At 47.4% G+C, this 14,432-nt stretch overlaps 2 protein-coding genes and 1 non-coding gene across 3 annotated transcripts in view; all 3 read right to left on the reverse strand.

Annotated features, from left to right (window-relative positions):
• SRMS (src-related kinase lacking C-terminal regulatory tyrosine and N-terminal myristylation sites) overlaps window positions 1–8,335 on the reverse strand; it is a 36,358-nt gene extending 28,023 nt beyond the window's left edge. Inside the window, exon 1 of the mRNA XM_035123695.3 lies at window positions 7,468–8,335. Within this exon, the coding sequence (XP_034979586.1) occupies window positions 7,468–7,823 (356 nt within the window). The 5' untranslated portion in view covers window positions 7,824–8,335. The remainder of the gene's footprint in view (window positions 1–7,467) is intronic.
• TRNAS-GCU (transfer RNA serine (anticodon GCU)) lies at window positions 2,677–2,750 on the reverse strand. Its single transcript has one exon. It is a non-coding gene; the product is annotated as a tRNA-Ser (tRNA).
• Window positions 8,336–9,597: 1,262 nt separating the features above from the next.
• The window catches only part of LOC118089440 (peroxidasin homolog), a 55,349-nt gene continuing 50,514 nt past the window's right edge, over window positions 9,598–14,432 (reverse strand). Inside the window, exon 23 of the mRNA XM_035124116.3 lies at window positions 9,598–13,665. The gene's annotated coding sequence lies outside the window, so the exon portion shown is untranslated. The remainder of the gene's footprint in view (window positions 13,666–14,432) is intronic.

Below are 14,432 nucleotides of genomic sequence, written 5' to 3' on the forward strand. Positions count from 1 at the left end.
TTTGTTTGTACTGTATACATTTCCTCCTTCCCTGTTGAAACCTATAATTAGCAAGAGGGAAGGGACTCGCATGTAAAGAGAAGTTATTAGCTCTGAAATTACTTTTGGGAGGCCACTTCTCACCCCATAAATTCCCTTGTGTTTGTGGGAACTGCAGCCACCCAGATTCTCATGTTTTGAAGCAGCATAGTGCATTTCTACACCTCTGGTTCCAAATTCTGAATTTTAAAGATTCCAAATGTGGATACCAGATGCTAGCTTCTGAATGCATGCCAAGCTTTCATGCTTGAGTTCAGTGGGGGCGGTTGTTTGTTTTGTTTGTGACAGCAACTTTTGGGGTGTGTGTGTGTGTGTGTGTGTGTGTGTGTGTTTGTGCATAGGCTTCACTGGACAGATTTTAGCAATTAAAAAAATTTAAGTTGAGACTCAATAACCACAGGTCTCTACATTCCGATTTTTGTCACGATGCTCTCATCAAACCAGAGCAGAAATTAATGGAGAAGGGAGCTGGAGAAATTACAGATGATTTTTCACATGTGAGTGCTCCTCTCAGAATTTTTTTAAGCTGAGTTTCCTGCATTTCAGGGGGTTGGACTAGATGACCCTTGGGGTCCCTTCCAGCTCTACAATCCTATGATTCTATTTCAGACTTTGAAAATTCAGCAGCTTTGCAGTGCAATCCAGGGAACATTTGCTGCAAGTCCATTAAAACTAATGGAACCAATGAAAATGTTTTGAGTAAGTTGCAACAGAGGGTTGATTATAAGTAGGCAATTTACTCAATTTCGCAAGTGACATTTATTTTGTCTGGCTTTTAGAGCTGCTGGCCAGTCTGGTGATTCTCCTTTTTCATTTGTGTTTTTGCTTTATTTTACAGCATAATCCTATGCCTGTTTGTTTACTCTCTTCTGGCAGTACTAACCCAGGTGCAGACCTAGGGAGGTCTGCCTGTTAGCGCCAAACATTTTTTTATTGTTGTTCATGTAGGCTTTGAAACACACAATCACTATCTGAAACGTTTGAAACTCCCTGGGTGGTATGCAACTAATTTTTACTCAGAGCTGACCCATTTAAAATTGAGGGATAATAATCAACGTTGAGTCTCATACCTTGGAGATTTTTAATCAGAGGTTGGGTGGCCATCTGTCATAGCTGCTTTAGCTGAGATTCCTGAATTACAGGGGGTTGGACTAGATGACCCTCGGGGTCCCTTCCAACTCTACGATTGTGTGATTCCATGATTACTTCTCAGTGGGTCTGCTGTGAGTAAAACTTAGCTGAATGCCTCCCTCTGACTTTTGCAGAGCAACCCAAAAGGGAGAGGAAGGGAAGGAGAACCAATCTGCCTTTTCCTATGTTCTGCTAGTGTCAGCAGAACAAAATGTGTGCTGTGTTGTGCTTTTCTTTTCCTCCCCCCGCCCTCTAAAATGCCCCCCCCTCCCCAAATAAACCACACCAGCTGCAAGAATGGTGCAGTTTGATCCTTGTCCCAGGAGCGTGCCTGAGGAAGTGAAGAACATGGGCTGTGTGCCGTTTACTCTGGCTTCAGTGCGCTCTCACTGCATCTGAAGAAGTGTGCATGCACACGAAAGCTCATACCAATGACAAACTTAGTTGGTCTCGAAGGTGCTACTGGAAGGGATTTTTTGTTTGTTTGTTTCGACTACGTCAGACCAACACGGCTACCTACCTGTAACTCTCACTGCTAGTGAGACCTGGGGATATAGGGTGGTGTATTATTATTATTATTATTAATAATAATAATAATAATAATAATAGTGTTGGAAGCCGAGTCCAGAATCCATACACCTCCTGTAGCTTCTCGATAAATGCTGCTGTTTGATGGGCTTTCCTTCAAACTAGCTTCCATCTAATTTGAAGATGTAAGATGCTGAGGCATGTGTGCTCGAGACAGCCGCTGCGCATGTGCGGATAGAAGCGCATGCGCAGATGACAGTGTGTGATGCAGTCCCCAGGAAAACAGACCAGGTAATGCACATCAGGTGAATACATCCCTCCCCCACCCCTCTCTGGTGTGTACAGCATCGTAAAAATGAGACTTGAAACACAGCCTTGCGGTGTTTGAAATCACAAATGTGTTTTGGTTCTCCCAGAGCACTCTTGGCTCAATGCCCCACTCCACCCAGCTTTCTTTTTGTCCTCTCTGATGTCATGGGGGCACCTGCCACAGACCTTTCTGCAGCTTCACGGAGGAGTCATATGAGGTCAGATCTCTCTCTCAGAAGACAGATCTGTCCTTCCTGCCTCAAAGAGGGAGACCCAAAGAATCCTATGTCCCTTTCCTCAGCGGTGGCATGTTTCCATGGACAGCAAAATTGCAACCTCAAATGGCATTTTTTATCTCTGATTTGCTTTGTTTGGATTTATTGCTTTTCTATTTGTTTAAACTGACTCGGAATCATTCCCAGAAGGCAGTATGTAACCATTTTAAAATAAAGAAGTAGCAAAAAGATACTTGGAAGGGAATCACACCCTGTTCAATGGGACTTACTCCCGTCCCTAGTTTGCTGCCAAAAATTGCAGTCTAAAAGGCATCTTCCTGGAAATAAGCCGCATCGAACTCAGTGCAACTTCCTTCCTTCCAATATGAGATCATAGAATCATACAGTTGGAAGAGACCACGTGGGTCCAATCCCCTGCAATGCAGGAATCTTTTGCCCAACGTGGGGCTCGAACCCACAACCCCGAGATCAGCAGTCTCATGCTCTACTGACTGAGCCACTATAGGATTCCACTGTCAATTTGCTTTTGTTATAATAAGCTACCAATAGCTTTGGGAATGAGATGCACCCCATGATCCTGTACACCTGGCCACCCAGATGTTTTTGGACTCCCGACTCCCATCAGGTTGCAACCAGCATGGCCAATGATCAGGGATGATGGTTCTTGTAGTCTACCAACATCTGGAGAGCCACAGTTCACAAAGCCCTGCCTTACATCCTTACTCAGAAATAACCTCTGTTGAGGTTTGTGAGATTTGCTTCTCATATCTGTGTATAGTACTGCAGCCTAAGAAATCATAGACTCCTAGAATTGAAGGTAAAGGAAAAGGGTAAAGGACCCCTGGACGGTTAAGTCCAGTCAAAGGCGACTATGGGGTTGCGGTGCTCATCTCACTTTCGGGCTGAGGGAGCCGGCATTTGTCCACAGACAGGTTTACAGGTCATGTGGCCAGCAGGACTAAACGGCGCAACGGAACACCTTGACAGAAACCAGAGCGCACGGAAACACCATTTACCTTCCTGCCACAGCAGTACCTATTTATCTACTTGCACTGGTGTGCTTTCGAACTGCTAGGTTGGCAGGAGCTGGGGCAGAGCGACGGGAGCTCACCCTGTCGCGGGGATTCGAACCGCCAACCTTCCGGTCGGCAAGCCCAAGAGGCTCAGTGGTTTAGACCACAGTGCCACCCGCGCCCACGAGGGTCCATGGGCTGAGGACACGCAGCTCTGTTTCCCCTGCATCATCTGAACCAGGCGTGGCTGTGCAGCTTCTGAACCTGTTTCTGGAAATAGCAACGGGGTGGATGAGAGCCAACAAACTGAGGCAGACACAAGCAAGACACAAGCCCTGTGGGCAAGTTCAGGAGGCAGATCAGTTGCCAGTTCTGGATGGGGTTGAAGGCACAGGTTTGTAGCTTGGGGGTTAGTTTTAAATCCGTCTTCGTCACTAGAGGCCCAGGTAATCTCAGTGGCTCCCTTCGACTTACTCTGGCTGCCACACCGGCCATGACAATTCCTGGACAGGGATAATGCAATGGTTCATGTATTACATGTCCCACAAGTGTCCTAGAAAAACAGGACATTCTGCTTTTTTTCCAGTAAGAGCATTGGGGGTGCCATGATTTCGGGCTGAAATCTCACCCCCCCCAACACATCTTTTAGGCACAGGTCATGTGACTTGTACAGGAGCAAGGCTCTGCTCTGGTCAGACCTCACCTGGAGTACTGTGTCCAGTTCTGGGCACCACAGTTCAAGAAGGATACTGACAAGCTGGAACGTGTCCAGAGGAGGGCAACCAAAATGGTCAAAGGCCTGGAAACGATGCCTTATGAGGAACGGCTTAAGGAGCTGGGTATGTTTAGCCTGGAGAAGAGAAGGTTAAGGGGTGATATGATAGCCATGTTCAAATATATGAAAGGATGTCATATAGAGGAGGGTGAAAGGTTGTTTTCTGCTGCTCCAGAGAAGCGGACACAGAACAATGGATTCAAAATACAAGAAAGAAGATTCCACCTAAACATTAGGAAGAACTTCCTGACAGTGAGAGCTGTTCGGCAGTGGAATTTGCTGCCAATGAGTGTGGTGGAGTCTCCTTCTTTGGAGGTCTTTAAGCAGAGGCTTGACAGGCATATGTCAAGAATGCTTTGATGGCGTTTCCTGCTCGGCAGGGGGTTGGACTGGATGGCCCTTGTGGTCTCTTCCAACTCTATGATTCTAAGGCTGGGAAAACTTGTGCCCCAGTTTTGAGACTCAACATGTTGGAGCATGGGCCTAGCCAGGATGTATGTTATCTGCAATGGTCAGTGAGTTGAGTATTTTTATTTATTTACTTGATATGGGAGCGGGGGGCAGAGTGGGGGGGGCAGCGTCTATGCTGCTATTATGTGGAGGAGACCACTGCCGGCATGGAACAACTTTGCTGAGGGAATTGCATTTGGCTCAGGCCATGCTAAGAGCATCTTAAACTGCCTTATGCAGAGGCAGACGACTGGCGCATTTTGCTCAGTATGGTTCTTCTTACAGTTGTTGGCCTATTATAAGTCCCTATGCAGCCCAGGACCAGCTTCTCCTCCTGCCCATTTTATCCTCACAACAACCCTGTGAGGTAGGTCAGGTTGAGAGGCAGTGACTGGCCCGAGGTCACCCAGTGAGCTGTATGTCCATGTGGGGATTTGAACCCAGGTCTTAGTCCGACACTCTAACCACTGCACCACACTGGCATTGACCTCTGGTCTCCTTCCCTCCACCCCACATGGAGTGCTGCCGGGGGAAGAGGGGCCAGGACTCAGGAACAAGACGGCACTGCCTTTCGCCCCCTGCATCCCCCTCAATGGGCATGTGCCAAAAAATGGAGGAACGAGTTGCTCCGACACGCAATTCTCTAGTCAGGCGATCTGTGCATGCTCAGAGCAGTTTCCATGTGCTGTTCGCCCAGAATGTGACACGCTCTGACCTAACACTTTAACGGCAGGTGTGTTTACTGAGCGACGAGAGAAAAGCACACTGCACATGCTCAGGGGCACTGTGTCCTTGGCGATTACTTTCCACGGGCCCTGTCACAACCCAAGGAGCTCAAAGGTTCTAGGGATGGTCTCTCTGGCAAATGCCACTTATGAGCCAGGATGAGTTCTTGCCGCATCCTGTTCATCTAGCGACCCACCAGCCCACCAACCCTGGAACCCAAATTCTGTCCCTCTGCGTAAAAGCCCTAATTTCACCTGCCGGCTGCGAGGAAAGGCAGGACTGGAAACAGGTGTGTCAAATCTAGGAGCCACAACAACACAGCTTTGATCTATGGGATGATTTGCACAGCACTTTCTAGTATGTGTGTGGGATCGACGGCGCGGCTTCCGAATCCCTCTGATGTTAGGCACAGAGATGGAGTATTATTGACTTCCTGCTACACGTTAAAAGAAAATGATATGCAGGTGGTACTTAACGCCAAATAAAATGCCAAGATCTATAAAACCATGTCCGGCGAATGTTGGACATGTAAACATACCAAAGGGACTTTTTCCCCCATATGTGGTGGATGTGTGAAAAAGTGAAGGGTTTGGGGAAAATGGCACACAATGAAATGAAGAAAATGTTAAAATGGGTTGCTACCAACAAAACGTGAAGCTTTCCTTCTAGTGATAATAGAGGCGGGTGTCCCACAAAGAGGATGATTAAGCTATTCATGTGTGCAACAACAACTGAAAAGGAAAACCAAGGAAGAATGGTTCTTAAAACTAATAGACTATTCAAAAATTGTGAAATTGACAGCTAGGGTAAGAGATCAAAATGATGACCTTTTTATTGAAGAGTGGAGACCCCTTTTGGATTATTTGAGGACGTATTATAGCCAAATTAAGTCGAAATTTAAGCAGCTGAAGGGAGCTGACAACAATTGTAACAGAGGAAATAAGTATGAGATATAAATATGGTGCACAATGCAGCAGGAAAAAGGGTGTGCATAAAAACATCATGGAGGTGAGGGTGGGAAGTCAAACCGTTAAGAGAAATATGTATATGAAAGTTGAAGTTAATTTATTAGAATTTCTGAAATGTACCGGTAATACAAATGTCAATAAAAAAAGAGAGAGATGGAGCATTATTTGAACCTGGGTTCCACTGCGGCTTACGCTTGCTTTCAGTGTAAATGTCCCAGACGTGAGGTAACAGAAAGTCATGTCTAAATAGGGTCCCACGAGTCCATCTGCCTTTGCTTCCTGAACTTCCTTCTGCCTAGGAACTGCATCAGAGAATAGCACTGGCATCCTCTGGTTTCTGAGGACATTGGTGGCCTTGTGGCAGCAGCACCGGCCAGTCCCCACTCTCCTCTCAGACCTATTTGCATAAGCAGCTACCAAACCACCTCACGCTAGGGGCAAACATTTTCCTATTTGGCAGACTGCGAAGCAAAGAGACGAGACTGAACGGGACATACAAAGGGGAACAACAACCAGTCAGCAAATCTTTCCCTAGACATATCCCCATCCTTTGGTGGTCATTTGGCTAGCCATGGTAATTATTTAGAAATCGGACCAATCATAACCAAGATGCTTTGGGGCCGACCCGTCAATCAAGCATAAAAAGAGGTCTCCTCTCTGTCTTCCGCATTAGACACACCATGTCCACCGCGATGCGTTTATCAAATTTGGTTGGTATAGATCTTTTCCTTATCTTTTAATTGAAAAATAACAATAAACAGCTTTTTTTTAAAAAATCAAAGTGATGTGCATAAAACAATTAAGGATAATCAGATGCAAATCAGCAAAACTAGTATACATAGCTACATTATTTATTTTAGTGGAAAAGTGGTAAATCCTTAGAAATGTTGCCTGATCTGTTAACTCTTTTCACACCCAACAGCTAACAAAATCTTAGAATCACACATACAGCTGCAGAGTGGGAAGGCACCCCGAGGGTCATGTAGCCCAACCCCCCGCAACGCAGGGATCCTGCCCACGGCCAACCTTGGGTGGGCTCGAACCACCAAACTTTAACAGTCAGATGCACTGATCTACTGTGCCACTTATGCTAGGGAAGGTTCTCCAGTGCCCTTCTGGAGATGGTTGGGTAAGACACTGTCTCCTGTTCTTGTTGCTTCTTCCTCACCCCCCAAAGCCCACACTCCCCAAAACCACGTTGCACAGAACCCACATCATTCTGGAAGCTTTCGGAAACATCTGAATGGTGCTGGCGCGATAGCTGGCACCCCCCAAAAGACTTGGATACTCACGGCTGCTGCGCAGACGGTTCCTGGCTGAGCTTGCTGATGTAGTTGGCCGGGACGTAGCCCATTACTGGGTCCCCCGAGAGCCGCCTTGCTAAGACATACCCTCCCTCTTCTTTGAGGACGCAAAGCTTCTCTCCTCTGTTGACGCTCAGCTCATCTGCACTCCTGGCCGTGAAGTCGTAGAGCACCCCAAAGAGGGAGAAAGCGGGTTCCTCGGGGTCGGGATCCAGTGTGGGGTGTAGGGATCCGGAGACCGGCTCCCAAAACTCCAGAGGGCAGCTGTTGGGGACCCTGTGGGGCAAAAATTTGTTCCAGAAGGTACTGAGGAAAGCAAAGTGTTTCCTGAGGAACTGGTCCATCCCCTCCCTTTTTTTCTTTTTGGAGAATTTCTCAAGGAGGGTTTAGCTTTGCTATTCCAAAGAGCTTCTCAAAGAAGGTGGCACAGCCTTCATCCCTGCCCTCTTCTTCGTCGGCTGCCTGTATCCAGGGACGCCGTGAGCTCCCCCGCTCCCCAAACCGGTAAAAAGCAATATGAGATGCCGGCTTGGCTCTGGCACACCTGAGTGTGCTTCTAGGCTCCTGGGAACGCCCAAAAGTGAGACCTGACAATCTGGTGTAACTTGTTCGCTGCAAGCCGGGAGTCATGGGTTCAGGCCTGCCAGCGCATCCGTTGAGGGCAGTTGCAGCTGGAACTCACTTAATTACCGGCTCTGCTCATGCTCTGAGCTGCCCTCAAATTAGCACTCATTTCCACGGTGTTGCGCAGAGTGTGTTTAAATTCACTTCTCTTTGGCATGGCGCCAGCTGCGTCATTTTCAAAGCAGAATTCGAGGGCAAACTCGAATTCTGCAAATTCTAAGACGCTTGATCTGGAGAGACATAAACAGTATATTAAGTGTTATCACACATCCCGTCCGCTCTAATTTTTGTCAGTGGGATGGTATAATACCTGTACTACATGCCCTAAACATAGTCTCCAGGTATGTGTACCTGTGCACAAATGGACAGCATCTCAAAGAACAATGAGAGGACCATGGATGAAGTGTGCAGAATATTCTGTTATACAAATGCTAGATGTTTTTACGCTTGTGTGCTTTGGCTCCTGTCACACTGCATCATGGGCTTTGGAGTCCGTCGGAGAGCGTACACACACTGGAACATATAAAATCTGAGCAATATGCATTCCCGCCCCCCCCCCCGGCCGTGTACTTAGGTCACACTTCCAAATGTCATGTGAGCTTTCCATCACTCAGAAGTTACATTGCGTTCAATGGGATTTACTCCCTAATAAGCTGGTAGTGCCATCCTATAGATGCCTACTCAGAAGCAATTGTGCCATCGGGGCTTTCTATGAAGAAAGTTGGCCTAAGCCAGGCTTCCTCAACCTCGGCCCTCCAGATGTTTCGAGACTACAATTCCCATCACCCCGACCACTGGTCCTGCTAGCTAGGGATCATGGGAGTTGTAGGGCAAAAACATCTGGAGGGCCGAGGCTGAGGGAGCCTTGCCTATGCCAACAAAAATGAACAATGGTTCTACTGCCAATGGTCCATTTTTGTTGACTATGGCTTCTAACTACCCCCTGATAACCCCCCCCCCAAAAAAAATATCAGGATGGATAAAAGAAAGAACTTCTTTACACAGGGCATAGTTAAAACTATGGAACTCACTGCCACAGGTCATCAGAATGTTTGGCTTTAAAAGAAGATTGGACAAATTCATGGAGAAGAAGAGGGCTCTGCCTCCACACTCAGAGGCAGCAACACCAGTTTCTGGAAACTACAGGAGGGGGTGAGGGTTCTTATGGTCGAATCCTGCTTGCTTGTTGGCCACTGTGAGAACAGGATGCTGGACTAGATGGGCCAAAGGCACAATTCAGTAAGGCACGTCTTATGTTCTGATGTCCACCTATTAGAGAACACGATCTCATGGTGGGAGAGAGCTTTTGCAGACCTTGCCCATGCATTTTGTGGGACGTCTGTTTATAATCTGAGGATTGGGTGGGTGTGCTTAAACCACCGAGCTAGCTGAGCATGCATTTCACAGCTTTGCTCTGTAAAACCATAACAGATCCCTTTAAGGAGAAGGCTGCAAGAAATTTGCTCGAAGTACACACAAAGACACACACAGAAATGTATTTTTTTCTCCACATATAGCTTTATTTCCAATAATGTAGAAATCCAGAATTCTTTGAAAGCTTTTCTTGTCGATCACCTTTGGGTTTCTGGCTGAAGGAAACTGGAGGGCGGAATCAAGAGAGGAGCTGCATGGCTAAGCTAAACAAATTACACCTACGGGTTTCTCTGTTTGAAACTTGGCACAAGCAAAAAAAAAAAAAAACTGTGCACGTGTTGCGTCTAACAAATAATTATGTGCAGAGTAGTGAGATATCTCCACAGCTAGCTTGGGCCATCTCTCTCCTGGGAGGAGGGTGCACCTGGTATTTTGCCTGGCACAATCCTAATCTCCTTGCTCCCTAACAGGAAGTGATAGCATACTAGAAGCAGCAGCAGCAGAGGTACAACAGGAAATGGACTGCGGTTCTAAGATCACCCAGTTCCTCTTGACACTATCCAGCCACTCAGAAGAAACAAGAATTTGTGGATAGGATCCGCCTCCATAGCACCCCCTGCTGGCAGTGTCTCCAGAAATGCCAGAATTTGTGCCCATGTGAATCAAGGAATACCTAACACAAGGGCTCTTTTTCTCGGAAAAGGGGTGCCGGAACTCACCACAAACGCCTCCCTTGTTCCTCTCATAAGCCTCGAATTGTAGGGGAATGAACACAGTAGGAACACGTTAAGGTAACCGGGAAAGGACAAATCCAGTAATCAATAAGCTCAATGCTTTTTAGCACCACTGCTTGCAATCCCTTTTAGCTGAAGAGTCAAAGGCAACCTGAACCCAAGAATTACATGGAACATCATAAACTAACACAGTGGATGGATAATAGCACCATTACAAAAAAAAGCACCTCAAAATAGACAGCACCACAAGTCCAGGTCAAAAACCCTGGTTTTGTATTTCCAGGATAAGCTTCAGAGTAACTCGCAATTGCAATAAATACAGAGGAGATGTCGCACTGGTTGGAGCTTCAGCAGCAAAGTAGCACAAGGGGTTAGCGTGTCTTGCTGCTAACCAGAAGGTTGGTGGTTCGAGCCCACCCAGGGACGGCTGCGGGCAGGGTGCAGGGAGATGTGTACCCTCGGGGTCCCTTCTAATTCTATGGTAAAGTAGGCCCACAGACTTGCCTCTGGGCCACCTAGCAGGATGCCTCTTAGCTACAGTAGCTTCCACGGCACGATGTCACAGTTATGGCTTCTCCCCAGCCATTGCGGAGAGTATTTCTGAGATGGTGCTTAGAGAGCGCTAGCTCCCAGGCAGACCTGCAATGCCTAGGGTTATTTCTGGTAAACCATGACAGCTTCAGGGTCAGCAACCATTTTCAGCCATGGGCCGGTCCACTGTCCCTCAGACCATGTGGTGGGCCGGACTATATTTTTGGGGGGCGAAATGAACGAATTCCTATGCCCCACAAATAACCCAGAGATGCATTTTAAATAAAAGCACACATTCTACTCATGTAAAAAAACCAGGCAGACCATATAAATAACCCAGAGATGCATTTTAAAGAAAAGGACACATTCTACTCATGTAAAAACACGGGCCGGATTGAGAAGGCGATTGGGCCGCATCTGGCCCATGGCCCTTAGGTTGCCTACCCCTGGTTTAGGATGTTGACCAGGCACCCCCAAACTGTGGCCCTCCAGATGTTTTGTCCTACAACTCCCATGATCCCTAGCTAACAGGACTAGTGGTCGGGGAAGATGGGAATTGTAGTCCAAAACATCTGGAGTGCCGAAGTTTGGGGGTGCCTGATGTTGACCCAGGGAATTCCTATGTTTGCTCATTGGCTGCTGGTGCTAAGAGAGAAGAAGGCAACTTGCTCATGTTCCTATAGGATGGGAATGATGAAGCAGGTGGGGTAGGGGGGAAATCGGTCCCTGCTTCCAATGTGTTTTTGACTCAGGTTTCCTAATCACCACCTGTTTGCAGCAGGCCAGGGCAGGCTGAGGGCTCTTCCAGGTGACCTGTTTATTGATCATTCATCCTGACTTGTTTGCAGGGAGATTAGACCAAGCCTCTGTACACATTACAGGTAGGTAGCCGTGTTGGTCTGGGTCGAAGTAAAATAAAAAAATTCCTTCAGTAGCACCTTAAAGACCAACTAGGTTTTTATTTTGGTATGAGATTTCGTGTGCATGCACACTTCTTCAGATAGAAGTGTGCATGCACACGAAAGCTCATACCAAAATAAAAACTTAGTTGGTCTTTAAGGTGCTACTGAAGGAATATTTTTATTTTACTTCTGTACACATTGTTAGCTTAAATGCTGCTGGGTTGCTTCTTTATCTCAATTTGGATCAAAGGTGGTTTGGGGGGGAGAAGTGCTAGGGTTGCCATGTGTCCTCTTTTTCCAGGACACACCCTCTTTTTCAGGGGCAAAATTTCTGTCCTGGTAGATTTTTTTTTAATTTGCCAAAATGTCTCTGGCTATAATTTCTGCATGAGACATAACTGGTGGTTGAAGACTTGCTTTCCTCTTCTGTTCTCCTGCCGCCCCCCCCCCCCAGCAATATATCACAGAGCCTACATATAGTAGGGTTATTTAAAATGAGGGTCGTTCTAGCGACCTCTTTTTTGCTCGTCAAAATATGGCAAACCCTAAAGACGGCAAAATGCAGTATTTCATAAGGAATGGCAGAAAGGGATTGCTGCCAATGTCATGTGCATACTGCTTCCCAAACCAGTGGCGGGAGCGCACTGCTTGCAGTGTGAACAGGACTGTGTCCACAGCTCAGGTGTTGTGTGTTGGCAGCTGTCTGTCTGATGTTGGCTATTTAATGCTATTTCACTCCGGGGAAAGTTGGCTGCCTAATGTGCATTTGCTCCAGTTTGCTTGTGGGGAGGTTAGATGGCGTCGATGCAAAGCCAGCGTTATCCCTCACCTTCTTCCGGTGTATAGAATCATAGAATTGTAGAGTTGGAAGGGACATCTCCAGGCAGGGCTGAGAGAGACTCCTACCTGAAAACTGAGAAAACCACTGCCAGTCAGCACAGATCTAGAGGGACCAATGGTCTACGGCAGCTTCCTATGTTGCCAGTATGTGAATGAACTTGCCAGTATGTGAATGAAACAGCAACCGTCTGGAAGCGCCCTGAGATTGTCTGGGCAGGTTACCGGGCCCCTGAATGGAAACCAGATCTGCATCAAAGAACAGTCTGCGGAGATGCTTTGCTAATGAGAACCCTGCTCACAACACCGTTGGTTGTTGTGCCAGCCGACCAAAAGCCTCCCGGAAGTTTTGGGGCGGGTGGAAGTGCCTTTTGTCAAAAAGGGCAGAAGCAGCTGTTGGAATGTAGCCCAAGGAGAAGCAAGTTCAGCATCTGCTCAAGTATCCAAGCGTGTATCCACCCGGTTGGGGCGTTTCTTTCAAATTTTCACCCGTAGCTTCGAAGCGATTGTTGAGAAGCAGGAGGCCTAAGGGAGAGTTCAGTCCACCTCTTCCCGCCTGTGCTTTTCAACATGGCTGGCTTTGCACCTGGCATGGCAGGGGGCCGTTTCCGACAGACGTGCCCCTTCTTGTTGGATGCTGCAGCCTGCTGTCGAAAGCTCTTCTTGGTTCATCAGTTGCTCAGCGATTCAGATTTTTTCTTCCTCACAGGCCTGTGCGCACAGCAAACGTGGGCTTTGCTCAGGCCCCAGCGTCACGGCGCTTTGTGATGGTGCCTCTGCGAAAGGATGGATGGGGCAGGATGGCTTGCAAAAAATGGGAAGGAGAGCTTCCCTGGGTGATGGGATTTATTCTGAAGCAGCGTTCACCATTCTTAGCCAAGCGCTTTAAAGAGAGGAAGTGTTGCCCTAGGAGATTCCAGAAGGAAATTGCTCTGGACAGTGTAGAAGCCAAGAATACGTCATTCCTTGATGAGGCAAGGGGAAGTATGCGGATCTGGGGAGTCTGTGGCTTATCAGTGCAGAGGGTGAGGGGTTCAGAGAAGCACAGTAGTCCAGAGAGGATGACCAGATTTCGACGGACCCTTGGTCGTAATGATGCCGACAGTGAGGGTCTCAATTGAAGGAAAATGGGCTTTTCTTGGGGGGAACAGCTAGTGCATCTTGACGACAGTTTGTGAAACAGCCTGAGGAGGACAAAACAGGGCAGAGGTGCATTAAAACTGAAGGCAGGGAGTTCTTTTCAGATGGCACAATAAGTCCTGATTGTGGAGCGATGGGCTGGTTCCTTGCAGGATGGGAAAACCTGCATTTGCACAGGTTCCTGCTCTGCTGATGCTGACAACCAGAACCATTTGCACTGGGGCACAGGACACCTAAATATAATTTGGATGAGCTCCAAAATATTAAATTATGTTAATTAAATGTAATTGTATTTCAAGAAATACCAAGGCCATTGGCCAGAATGCTGGCAGGGGTACATCTCATTGATCAACCGTGAAGAATTCTGCCTGGAGATTTTTGCTTGCATCCCTAGAAATATTTTTTCTTTTCCCCACACTCCCCATTTAAGAAAAGCTGAAAATTCAGGGGAAGATGGCTGAGCCCGAGAGGCGTCCTACTGCACCAAACTGAATAGCTCAGTCAGTAGAGCATGAGGCTCTTAATCTCAGGGTTGTGGGTTCCAGCCCCACATTGGGCAAAAGATTCCTGCACTGCAGGGGGTTGGGCTAGATGACCCTCGTGGTCCCTTCTAACTCTACAGTTCTAGGATTCTATGAAATGCCTGTCTAGGCCAGCATTCCTTCTCCAGTGGTACCGTCAGGTGCCTCTGGGAAACCCATAAGCAAGGCAGAAAGGTTGACAAACAAACAATAACAGGTTTGCTACCGCAAAAGGGGCTCTTGAAACTCCAGCTGCCTTCAGCAACTGCCCCATAACACACACACACACA

The sequence above is a fragment of the Zootoca vivipara genome, chromosome 7 (assembly GCF_965207765.1).
Source record: "Zootoca vivipara chromosome 7, rZooViv2.hap1.1, whole genome shotgun sequence".
NCBI classification, from domain to species: domain Eukaryota; kingdom Metazoa; phylum Chordata; class Lepidosauria; order Squamata; family Lacertidae; genus Zootoca; species Zootoca vivipara.